Source organism: Vulpes lagopus, chromosome 19 (genome assembly GCF_018345385.1).
Source record: "Vulpes lagopus strain Blue_001 chromosome 19, ASM1834538v1, whole genome shotgun sequence".
In the NCBI taxonomy this organism is placed as follows: domain Eukaryota; kingdom Metazoa; phylum Chordata; class Mammalia; order Carnivora; family Canidae; genus Vulpes; species Vulpes lagopus.
In genome coordinates, this window is record NC_054842.1 from 18,973,334 (window position 1) to 18,987,003 (window position 13,670).

General features: G+C 40.7%; 1 protein-coding gene across 2 annotated transcripts in view; it reads right to left on the reverse strand.

Annotated features, from left to right (window-relative positions):
• RARB (retinoic acid receptor beta) overlaps positions 1-13,670 on the reverse strand; it is a 172,918-nt gene that overhangs the window by 134,089 nt on the left and 25,159 nt on the right. For both annotated transcript variants that reach the window (XM_041734113.1, XM_041734112.1), the window contains exon 2: positions 8,398-8,546. Coding sequence is in view for 1 of the 2 variants with exons in the window: in XM_041734112.1 (XP_041590046.1) it covers positions 8,398-8,546 (149 nt within the window). In the remaining variant the exon portion in view is untranslated. The remainder of the gene's footprint in view (positions 1-8,397; positions 8,547-13,670) is intronic.

Here is a 13,670-nt window from a genome sequence, read left to right on the forward strand (position 1 = left end):
TAAAATTATACTACTATGTGCATTACCATAGAATTATATACCTGCTTGATTATGTCATATATTACTGTATTAATTACTATATAATTAGAACTAATTGGTGATGAAAATCCTTCATGCACTGAGGCCCCACGAGGTGTAGAGCACTGTGCTAGGCACTGAGCCCAGCCCCAGCCCTCTTCTCTGAAAGAAGAGGCTGGTATCAAACCAATGACTCCATAAATAATAAGCTGCTTCCAGTTGCAGTTAAGTGCTACAAAGGAGAACAATAAAAAATATCGAAGGGGGTTTGGGAAAAGGCTTTTTGAGGAAATGATATGCAATGAGTCCTCCAGAGTGTCTTTAAAGCCTGGCTGAGCAATTGCATTATAGGTTAGTTACCCCAAAGATACTGATGTAGTGCAACCCTGGGACACCTGCACCCCAATGTTCATAGCAGCAATGTCCACAATGGCCAAACTGTAGAAGGAGCTATGATGTCCTTCGACAGGTGAATGGATAAAGAAGATATGGTATATATGTACAATGGAATATTACTCAGCCATCAGAAAGGACTAGTACCTACCATTTGCTTTGACATGGATGAACTGGAGGGTATTATGCTGACTGAAGTAAGTCAATCAGAGAAGGACAATCATCATATGGTTTCACTGATATGTGGAATACAAGAAATAGTGAAAGGGACTATAAGGGAAATGAGAGAAACTGAGTGGGGAAAAATTAGAGAGGAAGACAAACCATGAGAGACTCCTAAATCTGGGAAACAAATGGTTGTGGAAAGGGAGGAGGGTGGGGAGATAGGATGACTCGGTGATGGGCACTAAGGAGGGCACTTGATGGGATGAGCACTGGGTGTTATACTATATGTTGGCAAATTGAATTTAAAAAAAAAAAAAAAAGCCTGGCAGATCCCCAGGGGCTTGCACAGGGTTATGCAAAACTGATGTCAACAGAATGGATAAATTTCATTTTCCACATAATTCTTCATAGGCTATTCCAAGTTCTCTTGTCTTCAACCTGTGCCTCGAACTCTTCTCTCCCTTTTCCCATCTAGAAATTGCCTCTACATCTATAAAATCGTCTCTTGTATAAAGTCTTCCCTGAACGTATCAGAGGGATGGGAGGCTCCGTCTCTGCACTCACCAAACCCCCTAGGTGTCCCAGCACATGGTACATGCACTGTTTGTCTCCCTGCTTTTCACTCATCCATTCAGGCCATAAATATTTACCATGTATCCAACAGGCACTGACCTATGTACCTTATAAACACTGGGATACAACTTTGGGAACAAAATACACCTACAGCCTATCTCAGACGTTGTTTAATAGACGTCTGATTAATGAGAGAATAAGTCAATTCTCCACTGTTAGCCGATGTTAATAAGGAGAATAGCTCTTTGGGTCTATTAGGGGACCTACTTTGTGCAGTTCAAGAACTATGATAATAAACTTCATGGCAAGCTTCACAATTCACTTTCAGCTATTAAAGCATGCAGTGCAGACATTGTCCAGATTTTGTTCTTGCCTTTAGCATGGTATATCGTTCTGGGGGCTCAATACTGCAGGAAACTCTGAACAGAAGCAACTCTCAGGGCAGCAAAGCCAGAAATGGTCTCCAGACAGAGCACAATGTTCATGTTTATCCATGCCAATTAAAACCACAAAAACGGAAAAAAAAAAACAAAAACAAAAACAAAACAAAAACCAGGAAAAAAAAAGTTGTTTTAAATGCCCTTGGTCAAATAAAATCATTAAGCACATTTGTAGTATTTAATAGAAGTTCTAAAATTAAGTGCAGACATCCATCTTCCTGATTGCAAAACTTTTTGTGACAGAGCATACTACTTTGCTGTCTGCCAGGAAAAAAAACAGCCCAGCAGCCCAACTGTCATGGAGATGAGGGCCTCCCTTCTTCAGCAGCAAAGAAAACAAAGGCAGATGAGAAAATGGACAAAATTAGCCCTGAGGGACTGAGGGGGCTAGTGGAGTTTAAACTCTTAAAGGCAGCTTTAAATAGAAGGCTACCAGGGTGACCTTGAGCAAGCATTTCCTCTGTGCCCTTGTGGGGAAGGCGCACCATCATGGCGGCACCCGGAGGCTCTCCATGGGAGCTGGACAGTGGCTCCCCAATGCCAGCTTATGGATGGGAAGTTCCCACCCATCAATGGCAGAGCAGAGCAAACAGGGACAAAGCAGCATTTGGGACTGTGCCCGTGGGTGGGTCATGTCTGTTAACCATCCCTTCTTGGGAAAGACTGCCTTGCACGCTCTTCTTTCTTTTACTTTTTGTTACAGAAATGTCATTTCTTTTATGAAATGATTGAGACGATAGGGTTGTTTTTCTTTTTAAGTATACTCCCACCTGTTTTTAATGAGACCCCCCCACTCCAGAACATAACACATCACTGCTTCCCGCCTTCTGTTTCAATGTGGCAAAAGCAGGGGAATGAATGTCTTCCAGCAGCCCTAGGAGTTCAATCCCTGCCCTCGAAAAGACTAGCTGTGTGATCTTAGCCAAGTTCCTTTACCTCTCTGAAACTCAGTTTCCTCATCTGTAAAATGGGTATTATTGAGCCTACCCTACTGTGCTCTTGTGATAATTAAATAAGAGTATACAATGCCCCAATGCCTGGTATAGAGAAGGTACCCAACAAGGGCAGTTTTCTCCTTCCCCTTACCCACCCCTCAACTTATAAATACCTGTATCATATTAGCCATTCCTAACAAGAAATGAGTACAATACTGCACATAATTAATTAGTCAGAAATAACTTTACCACTGTATTTGGCGTAGAACTTGTGAATGTGAGTTTTATAAATCTGTTGAGGCCCAGGGCAGCAAAGAAAGGAAGGCAAAGGATACAGCAAAGGAAGGAAGAAATAGTCCTGGATTCCAAGTACTCAGTTTCTGCCCTGAAACACTTTTCCCTGTTACTCACAAAGCTGGTCATAAGACTTCCTCTGACTCCCCAGTAAATCAGGTACCTCTCCACTGTTGTTTACCAGATCTTTCTGTCCCTTTTCTTCCAACTCAATACAGATATCATCTGTATGTCATTTGCATGAGACAGTAAGTTCCAGGAGGAACATGTCTCTGGTGTTGTATCTCCAGTGTCTGGCAAAGGCCCTGGAACTTAGTAGGTGTTCAATAATTATCTGCTAACAGATGAAGGGATGGTGAATCCAGCTGTCAGAACAGACTTACACATGAAATCAGGAGTTGAGGATGGTATGTAATCAAATGCCAGCTCTAATATACTCACTCTTTTGCAAGGTCACTTTGCCACTTTCCCCTCCAAAGGTGGAGTCAATTTCTCCACCCATCAGACCATGTAACTTCACCACATAACTTGTTTCACCAATGGGACGTGAGCAAATGTGATGCAACCAGAGGTTTGCACATTGGTGCTCAACCTCTCTTACTGATGGCAACCTATCCACCACCATGTGAACAAGTCCAGGCTAGGCTAATGGATGAGAAGTGATAACATGTGAAGAGGATCCAGTCATCCTGCCAAGGACCCAGTCATATGAGGCCATCTAAACCACCTAACTCAAGACAAGCCCTCCAAGATAAGAAAACCTGCACAGAATTGTGACCAACGATTCATGCCTATTGTTTTAAGCCAACAACATTTAGGTTATTTTTTTAAGCAAGAAAATCTTACCAACACTGTAGTTCATAGAATACATCCCACAAACCTCTCCAAAGTAAGATTCTAGGTGTTTCTGGAAGCTAATTTCTCTGACTTTGGATGATAAAGAAGTGGGAGCTGAGTTGGAATGAGGGGATGGAGTAAAAACAGAGACTAGTCTTAAAGCTCCCACTAGGGAGCTCTGGGCAAGTGGACATCAATTTTTGTTAAACACCATTTCTGAAGGAAATGGGGAAGAAGTACCGCATTCCCTGTGCTGCAGTCCACAAGAAACAACTGGCCTGGCACCTCTGGCATGAGTGCTTTGGATCATCAGCTTCTGAGTTTTAGAAACTGTAAAAAAAAGAACATATCACCATGTACTTTAGCAGAGCTCAGGAAACCAGGCCCAAGGGCCAAGTGTGTCCCACAGCTTATTATTATAAATAAAGTTTTATTGAAACATGCCCATGGCCATTCTTTAACATACTATCTTTGGCTCCTTTCATACTATAATGACAGAGTAGTTGTGACAGAGACCAGATGGCCTTCATAGCCTAAAATGTTTTGGTTCTTTACAGAAATGATTTCCCAACCCCTGTAATGGAGTAATCAGGGTAAGTTCCATGAAGTGGTTGGGTCCTAACTTGAGTCTTAAAGAAAAGCGGCAGTGTTTATCTTTGGTATAAAGAAATGGAGAATTGCTAAAAGAGCTTACAAGAAAGTATACTAAGAGTATAACTGATGTTACATCACTGTACAAAAGTCATTAAGTTAATGATAACATAAACCATAACTGAATGTATATACCATTTACTACGTGCCAGGTACTGTCTGTATGCTTCATAGTAACTCACTTTATACTCACAAGATTATGAAATATACAGTATTATTAACTCTGTTTTTCCAGATGAGAAGAGAGAGACACGGAGAGTTAAAGATGTTTGCCCAAGGTCACAAAGTTATTAAGTAGCCTAACTAGAATTTAAATCCTGGTGTTCTCACTCTAAACTCCATAATTAATATAAAATATGATGAAGGCCAAAAGTTTGCATAAATTCTAGCTATGAGCAATGAAGCTATTTCTCAAGGACACACGAAAATCAACTTTATCACTTTATATTGTTGAACCCTCTTGGCTAACCACAACACATGTTCACTTTATGTACTCTGTATCTCTTGCAAAAAACTGCCATTGCTTAGCTGGAAATCCCCTAAAGGGGACATCCCAGTGGCGCATTTAGTGGTTATGTTGCCATGGTAATATTATGTCAATGCAGTAGCCACTGGCCATTCCCAGAGATGGACCATAACCTATTCATTAAATTCTGAGTCTGAAACTGCCACCTGTTCCTTAAGAAAGTGGAAGGTTATCTTCTGCAAACAACAGTCAATAAGGCCATCCTGATCATGACAGACTGAAGCCACCTTGGGCATTACTTCTTATAGCTGTCAACTAGGTTCTGTTGGAGAGTCCTATTTTAGAGCAGAGGCTCTGGGTTGGGAAACCCAGAAGAGTGATCTTTGATCTCTAGCCAAAAAAGGCCAGCCCTTATAGGTCAATCAGGCTCCCAACTGCTGGGAGCCCAAAATGATAACATGCATTAGATTCATTATAAACAACCAAAGGAAATATAGGCATAACTCCAGAAGAGAAGTTGTTTCTTGATTCATTAGCTTATTATCACATCGGAAAGATTCCTAATAGATAGTCTCTAATATGATTACCTTTTAACAGACTAACAGAACTTAAATTGATATGTCTCTTTTAGAGGGCATTTTGGCAATGTGTATCAAAAGTCTTTAAAATATTCAAAGCCAATGACCTAGGAATTCCAATTCTTATAATTTATCCTTAAAAAAATGATCACAGATATACCTCAAGGTTATGTATTAAAGTATTATTTATAACAGAGAAAACCTGCAAACACCTTAAATGAACAACTGGGAATTCATTAAATAAACTATGATATAACCATAAATTACTCATTAATGTTCTAACAACAAACACTTAAGCAGTTATTTAAATTTTGGTCATGAAAGATTATTAAATTTAAAAAGCAGATTAAAACCGGCATGCAGCACAAAATTATTTTTTATATATATATAGAAAACAAAAATAACAATACACACACACATATATTCATAGAAAAAATAGACTTAACAGAGGTTTTCTCCCAGGGTAGAACTATGGTGGTTTTAATTTTCTATTTTTTATACAATAAATTTTGCACTGTCTTAGTAACTTTCAAAAATGCTGTTTTATTTAATTTTTTTAATTGTATTTCTTCTCCTTTGGCTGTTACGTTATACTTTGGCCTTACGGTTTTCAGTTCTGTGAATTCTACAATTATATTTTCCCAGTAAGCCAAAACGCAGACCAGTCTTTCTCAACAAACCCAGGGGAAAGGCAGTCCATGTTTTCAGAGACGTACCCACAATACAGAACCCCTCAAACCTCAATAAGTCTGGCCAGCCTTCTTGGCCTCTTACTCTGTTACAAAGCTATGCCATAACATGACTTTGAACAGCTTCACCAAGTTTATCAAAGTTGCCTGTGCTGGTACGGACTTTGTTTTTGTTGGGGTTTTTCCTAAAAAGAATCAGAGTTCAAAATTAAAGCAAGAGGTCAGGGAATTAGCTGACTAAGAGCTGATTAAAACAGTGTGTACTGTACAGACTGTGAAACAGCTGAATATTGTAGGGCCTGGAATCTGGCAGGGACGAGAAATGCTGGATAATTTCTTTTTCCTAGGACATAATGGGAGCAGGTAAGCTGAGTTAGAACATAACTGCATTCCAATTTCTGGACAGGACATGACTTAACATTTTTTGAAATAAAAGAGTGTCTTTTCATTTAACTTTCAAATGATCACTAGGAAAGGGTTTATTTATATGTTGCACAAGTGGACAAAGTAAACTGGTGTTTGGTTGTGGCTTTCTCAAATCTCAAGATACACTTAAGCAGGTTCAGCTAGCAATCAATAATAAAAGTAATAATTAGACACACAAATGTTTTGCTTTTTCTCCAGCTGCCAAGTGGCAGTTGTGTGAACTTTCCTGACCACCTTATCTGAAGCTACTAGAGGAAAAGACACTCCTTTAAAATAACCAACACAATCCCAAAGGCAGAGAGAGAGATGTTCTCTAAATTAGCCTTCCTCAGTACAGTAATCCATGTTTATTCAAGTGGCTTGAAAAGAAGGGAAAACTCACATCATTTCTTTTAGGAGCTGAGTGACATTCCTGTGTTTGTTCAGCCTATATCTTTAAAGTACCCACTACACGCCAGACTGTGTGTGAGGCTCTGCACACTCAAGCTAGGACTCCAACTCTTCGTCATGGACAGTAAGGCATTCAGTGTGGTAGACTTCATGCAAAAATGACCCCGTTTCTCCTTATCCTATATTCCTGTCTTTTAAAATGTGACTTTGCAGCACCTTGCATTAGAAAGTTGAGTTTATATTTCTACCTTCCCAAGTATCACTGGCCTTATGTCTTACTTTGGCCAATAGAATGTGTCAGTGGTGACGGTGTGCCATACATGAGCCTAGGCCTCAGGAGATCTTGGATGCCTCTGTTCTTTCTTCTGGAACCCTGCCAGTGCAAATAAACCAGTACCAGCCCAATAGGCATGAGACACCATATGGGGGCGCACCAAGAGTCATCAGCCAACAAGTGCCCTCTGCAACCCCCATAAACACATCCAGCTAGCTGACCAGAGATAGCATGGCTGAGAGCAGGTGACCATCCAGAGGAGGCTGGCCTCAAGTGCTACCACATAGAACTGTAGGCTGAATGAAAAGTGGCTGTGTTAAGCCATTCAGCCTTAGGATGGTTGTTACATCACAGTGCCTAGCCCAGACATACAATGACAATGAAGCTAGCTCTGACAAGCCAAATACAAAATGCCACAGAGCACCTGAGGGGAGCACCTGTAATGTTATTGCAACATGTTTACCACTACAAAGAATCATCCAATGGAGCTATATAAAGAACAGGTCTGACCAACTGTAGGACAGACCATAAAGAAGCTATCTATCTAGGGAAGGGCTAGCTCAAGACAGCAATAGTTCCTTTGAAAAACTATCTGTGGATGAGTTGGACTTGTCTATGAAGTCATTCTTTGTTTCTTTTGTCTCTTTCAAAAAAAAAAAAAAGCAGCTCTCTCATTCAATTAAGACTGTTGGACTCGATAGCAATTGTCTAGCTTGATTCAAAGCAGCCATACCCTCTTTGACACATGTTCAGCCTCCACTACTCTGCAGGCTGGAACGTTAAATCCAGCTCTCCTGAATTTATGACATGCACACAGTAGCAAGTCCCTACAGGCTGAAAATCAAACTGTAATTCAAAGGCCACAGGGCTGAGGAAACAGCCAGAAGATAAATCCCAATTTCAACCTTGGATTCTCAGCAAGTTGATTTAGTGGATTGTCAGTCATATTTAAAAATAAAATAAAACTACAAAGACAGCAGACAGCACATTTTAAAGAGAAACAGGATGATGCTTTTCAGGACTCCTTCAAAAAGCTCTTATTACCTGCAAAGAACTGTTATGTTATTTTAAGGGCCCAAGAACATTTGGCCCCAATCAGTCATTTGCAGAAGTTAAGGAATTTTTAACTCATGAGATATAAGGAAGAAATTAAACCATCAAGTACAGCTGAGACCATCACACCAGAGGTGGCATTACAGGTGGCAAAGCAACCTGCTTCTGGAGCTGAGCAGGTGACCCCCACAGGACACAGGAGCGTGGATACTCACCTTACAGCCCTCACAGGCGCTGACCCCATAGTGGTACCCCGATGATTTGTCCTGGCAGACGAAGCAGGGTTTGTACACACGAGGGGGAGGAAGTGGAGACGGAGGGCTTGGGACCAGTTCCTCGGAGCTGGTGCTCTGTGTTTCAATCGCTGTGGTGTAGACAGGGTGGGGAGTAAGGGGAAGGAGAAAAAAGAGAAAATGTGTCATTTTTTTTTTTTTTCACCAGCGGAATCATAGGTCTCTGCTCCCAATTCAGCAAGAACACCAGCAAGGACAGGCCCACAGAAACACTCGTCATTGTAGGCACAGCAGTGGGGATATGGACATCGACGTGGTGCTCTGTAGTTCACAGAGCAAGCCCATTCACCTCTCTCCTTCACAGCGTGAGGGAGATGATTTTAGGACCCTGCTGCCCTGGAGAGAAACAAACTCAGAGGAGTGCCAAGACTCTCCGACATCAACAGGCCCAGTGGTAGAGCCAAGACACAAAGTCAGATCTTCACACTGCAAACCCCAAGCTCTTTCTGCTCTTCTGTTTCCCCTAGCTTCTGAATCATCTAGAGTCTCTAAAAGGACTTCTTTGACCCTTGTTGCTCACTTAACCAAAAGTAAATTTCCTAGGACAAATCAAGAAAATGCCATAGCAGCCATGTGACAAGCATATGGGGAGGGCCTGGAACATGCAGCCATGACGGATCTCCACTAATAACAGCACCCAGAAGACCTATGCTACTACGCCAAGACTGCTCCTTGGACCAGCAGCACAGCATCACCTCAGAGATTATCAGCAAACATAGCATCAGGCCCAGCCCAGGCCGAAGGAATCAGAATCTGCATTTTAACAAAACTCTCATATTGCCAAATATACAATTAATGTTTGAGAAGCATATACTGATGACGGCAGAGTCACACTGCTCTTTGTCCTAGATTTAAAAATACAGTATTCCCCATTTTTCTAAACACCCAAATTCCATGGGAAATAGGAATACATAAAATTTAAGACCCAATGGCTCTCCCATCCCTTCTCTTCAGATTTACGTTCCAAGTCAAAGCAAGACCTGGCCCTTCTCCAACCATAGGCAAAAATGCAAATAAAGTATGAAGGTAATGGGGAAGGGAGTATGTGACTCAAAGTCATCAAATAACGTTCCAGAATATTCCAATCTCCAAATTTCTTTACAATATACAGGATAGTCCCCAGATTATAAGACTTCCAGTTGTTCCATTACTCACAATCTCCAGACTAGGTATTCTATTGACTTTATTGTCCTATAGACAAACCTTCAGGAAGTCAGGGCAACTCTACTCCTTACACACTCTGTGAATCCATCCTCATCTCATAATCCTGCTACCATGCTAGGCTAGCAGGCCACCATCACCTCTCACCTGAGCTACTACCACAGCCTCTTCAATGGTCTCCCTGTGTCTGTGCTTCTATCCTAGGATCCCTTCTTCAAATACATAGTCAGATAACTGTTCAAAAACTTAAAAGCAATCCCTCTCCCTTACACGTCTAAGGCCCTCCAAGAATCACCAGTTAGGTCAAAGTCAATCTCACTGCTGTGTTCAATAAGGCTCTTTAGGATATGGCCCCTCGCAACATCAACATCAACATCACTGAATTCAATCATTCTCATTTATCAACTTCTAAATACTTGGCTTCTATGCCAGCTCTTGGATAGGCCAAGCTCTCATACCAATGTAGGCTGCTTACCATTTCCCCCACCTGGATATCCTCAGACTTCACACATCTGGTTCCTTTCCATTTCTTAAATCTTAAAGCAAATGTCACCTCCTCAGAGATGGCTTTTCTAAGTAAAATGCTCCTCCCCGCTCCTAATCACTACACATTATTTTCTGCAAAACCCTACCTAGTATCAAAGTTTAGAAAGTCTATGTACAATTTTATATTCTACCTCTGTTACCTTCCAACTATGGGTTTCATGAGGCCAAGGAACTTATCTGCATCATTTACAACTATGTTCCAGGCCAAGAAGAGATCCTGGCACCTCTTCTTAGGTGCCAGGTAGGTTATCGATAAATGGTAGATAGGCTATCAATAAATATTTGTTGAATTAATACATGAACTTTTCCCTATTCCTTATGCTTCTTCATTCTAAGTACCAAGTGCCCCTCTAATGTGTTAGGGTAACACAATTACAAATCAAAGAGCTTTCATATACTCATTTGCTTCCTTAAAAAGTTAATTATCCATTTTGGAGTAGAATCAACTACAATTACAGTATTTTCATAATTCAGAAGTATCTTGGAATGAATTCATTACAGTAATGCAGGTCTAGGAGATAAACCTATTACAATCCTTACTGGTTAGAAGCAAGACATCTGGGACGAAGACAGCCCTTACTCTGGGTAGTTTGGCACAATTATGACAAGTATGCTACATAAAGGTTGGCATCTGAGATGTCACTAAGGCCTATCAGATCAGCTATCAAGCTGTAAATGCAAAAGCAGTCCACACACTAATCAGCTTCACTGGAAGCAAATTAGTAATAATGACATCAACAAGAAAACAGTACTTGTTAAAAGTACAGAATAATTTATCGCTCTTTGTTAAAATGTAAGAAAAACAAACATGCAGAGAATCACCCCAAACCTTCTACTTAGAGAAAAACATTGTTATCACCTTAGCATACATCTTTCCAGACCACTTTTCTATGCAGATAAATGATTTTGGTGTGTTTGTTTACTAACGTGGATTTATAGCATAGATTTTGTTTGGGACTCTGTTTAACTTATGTCATGAGTTTATTTCTATGTCCATAAATATTTTTCCTGCAAAACAGTTTCCATTATGATGAAACTCTTTGTAGCTAATCTCAGCACATGCCTATTTAAGATAGATTCTCAGAAGACGAATTACTAGCTCAAAAGGTATGGTTATTTAGAAATATTTTGTTAGTTTTTAATTCACATTGATAAACTGACTTCTAGAAAGGCTATGTCATTCCCAATACATCAACATAAGGAGTCTTTCCCTAAATGCCTCCCCAAACTCTTGGATTAGTTTTATTTGTATGGCTCTGCTTCCACCCAAGTGTTTCAACAACTCTGAAAGAATTGTGTCATCACCAGCATGATCAATCCTGCATTGTGTTCTCCACAGAAGCAATGTGGGGTGTGTGTGTTTTAATGTTCTACTAGCTCGTGTATTCGCTCGTGTAGAACAGCTAATCTGGCTTGTCTAGGAAAGTTGTAAATAGAATTCTGTTAGGGCTGGATTCAGCTGTCAGAGTTATGCCCTGAATTTCAAAAGTGGGTGGTAATTTCCATAAATATGTCACTTCAAATACATGTCCTAAAGGGAATCCAGCATTTCACCCTCCCAAAGAGAGGAAGCAGAACTTGGGCAATTTAATTCCCAAGAAATTTAGGGCAAAGCACACTTTTGAAAAACGGGGAGACCTTAAAAACCCCAAAATATTTTACAAGGTTTGGTAAAAGCCTTTTTCTATGGATAAGAGTTGCTAAAAACAAACAAATGAACCCAGAATGCTTTTCCTGAGCAGTTGCCATGAATGGAGAAGTTCTGTTGTAACCAATCAATAGTGATGGCTCTAGACTTTTATGAAAGCTGTGGTGAGGGACGCCTGGGTGGTTCAGTGGTTGAGCATCTGCCCTCGGCCCAGGACGTGATCCTGGTCCGGGGATGGAGTCCCACATCAGGCTCCCTGCCAGGAGCCTGCTTCTCTACCTCTCTTTGTGTGTTTCTCATGAATAAATAAAAATTTTTTAATAAAATAAAAAAATAAAGCTGTGGTGATTTCAGCAGTAGTGTTTGTATGAACCTTTGCATATTTGTGCAGTGGATGTTCACGTGTTTAATCATTTTTGGAGTGACCATAGTATGCCAGGCATTGTGTTATATTCTATGAATGGTGCATGGTATAATGGGTATCATGCCTTAGCCTTGATGGTTTCACCTGATGGATAGTAAACCAACAATGAGAATATAATACAGCCAGTTCTCTAACCTGATTTTACATTAGACCCATGTAGGGAGCTTTTTTTTTTTTTTTTAAATGTTTATTTATTTATGATAGTCACAGAGAGAGAGACAGAGACAGAGACACAGGCAGAGGGAGAAGCAGGCTCCATGCACCGGGAGCCCGACGTGGGATTTGATCCTGGGTCTCCAGGATCGCGCCCTGGGCCAAAGGCAGGCACTAAACCACTGCGCCACCCAGGGATCCCATGTAGGGAGCTTTTAAACATTCTAATGCCCAGGTTGTACCCCAAAACTATTATGCCAGAATGTCTGAGAGTGGGAGTCAGATATCGGTGTTAAAAAAAAAACAAAAAACATCCCAGGTGAGTCCAAAACGTAGCAGTTTGGGAACCACTGATAAAATACAATAACAGGGAGAGCTAAAAGCCTTATTGAGCCCAGAGAAATCACAGGAGACTTCCCAGAGGAAGTGACCAGGCTGTGTTTTGAAGGATGAATGAATTCTTTCTATTGAGGTTTGTAATCTGAGTCCTACAAATGCCATAAATGAATCGCATACAAACATAAATAGAAAAGACATATATGACAAGAAATAATCATCTTCAGAAAAATTGTCCCACTGGTGGTAAAGAATTCAATACTGGTGCTATATATACACTCAAATATCCCCTCCAAATTGATAATCGATGGTCCTGTATTTCCTTTGTGTGGTCTATACCACAGAGAACAATGCAAAGCAAAAACAGAAAAGCAAATCTCTGTGGTATGGTTGAATGCCAAAGCTAGCCTTAAGCAAACTCGTCAAGACAAGTTCTAGAATTACAACCAGGATATGGCATCAGTATAAACGCACATTTGTACTTTAACGCAACCTCTGGACTTTTCAGTAAAATATACTTCGACAAAGTTTATTAGTGATCCCCTTCCCCTCCTGTCCCTACCTCCTCCCACCCCCCACCCACCCCCTAGCAGCACCACCAATAAAGACAATGGGAAACCAGGGAGGGGGGCAGCCTATAGCTTCCCTCTCACTAACCATTGTTGGTATTTAAGAGAGCTACACAGTGCTTGGCCATTGATCTGTTCACTGTCATCCTGCTTAAATCAATAATCTATTAGTCCCTTTAAATTAGAGTTAGATTCATCAAATGCCCTTGAGAGGTCTCAAACATTTTGTTCCTTATTCCAGGCAAGCACAATCAGTCTATGGAATGATAAAATTTTTGCTCGAAAACTCTGCAGGCTCAGCAGACAATGTGTCCTGTATTAGCTCATTCAGCGATCTCAGGCAGGCCAAAAAAGCAGT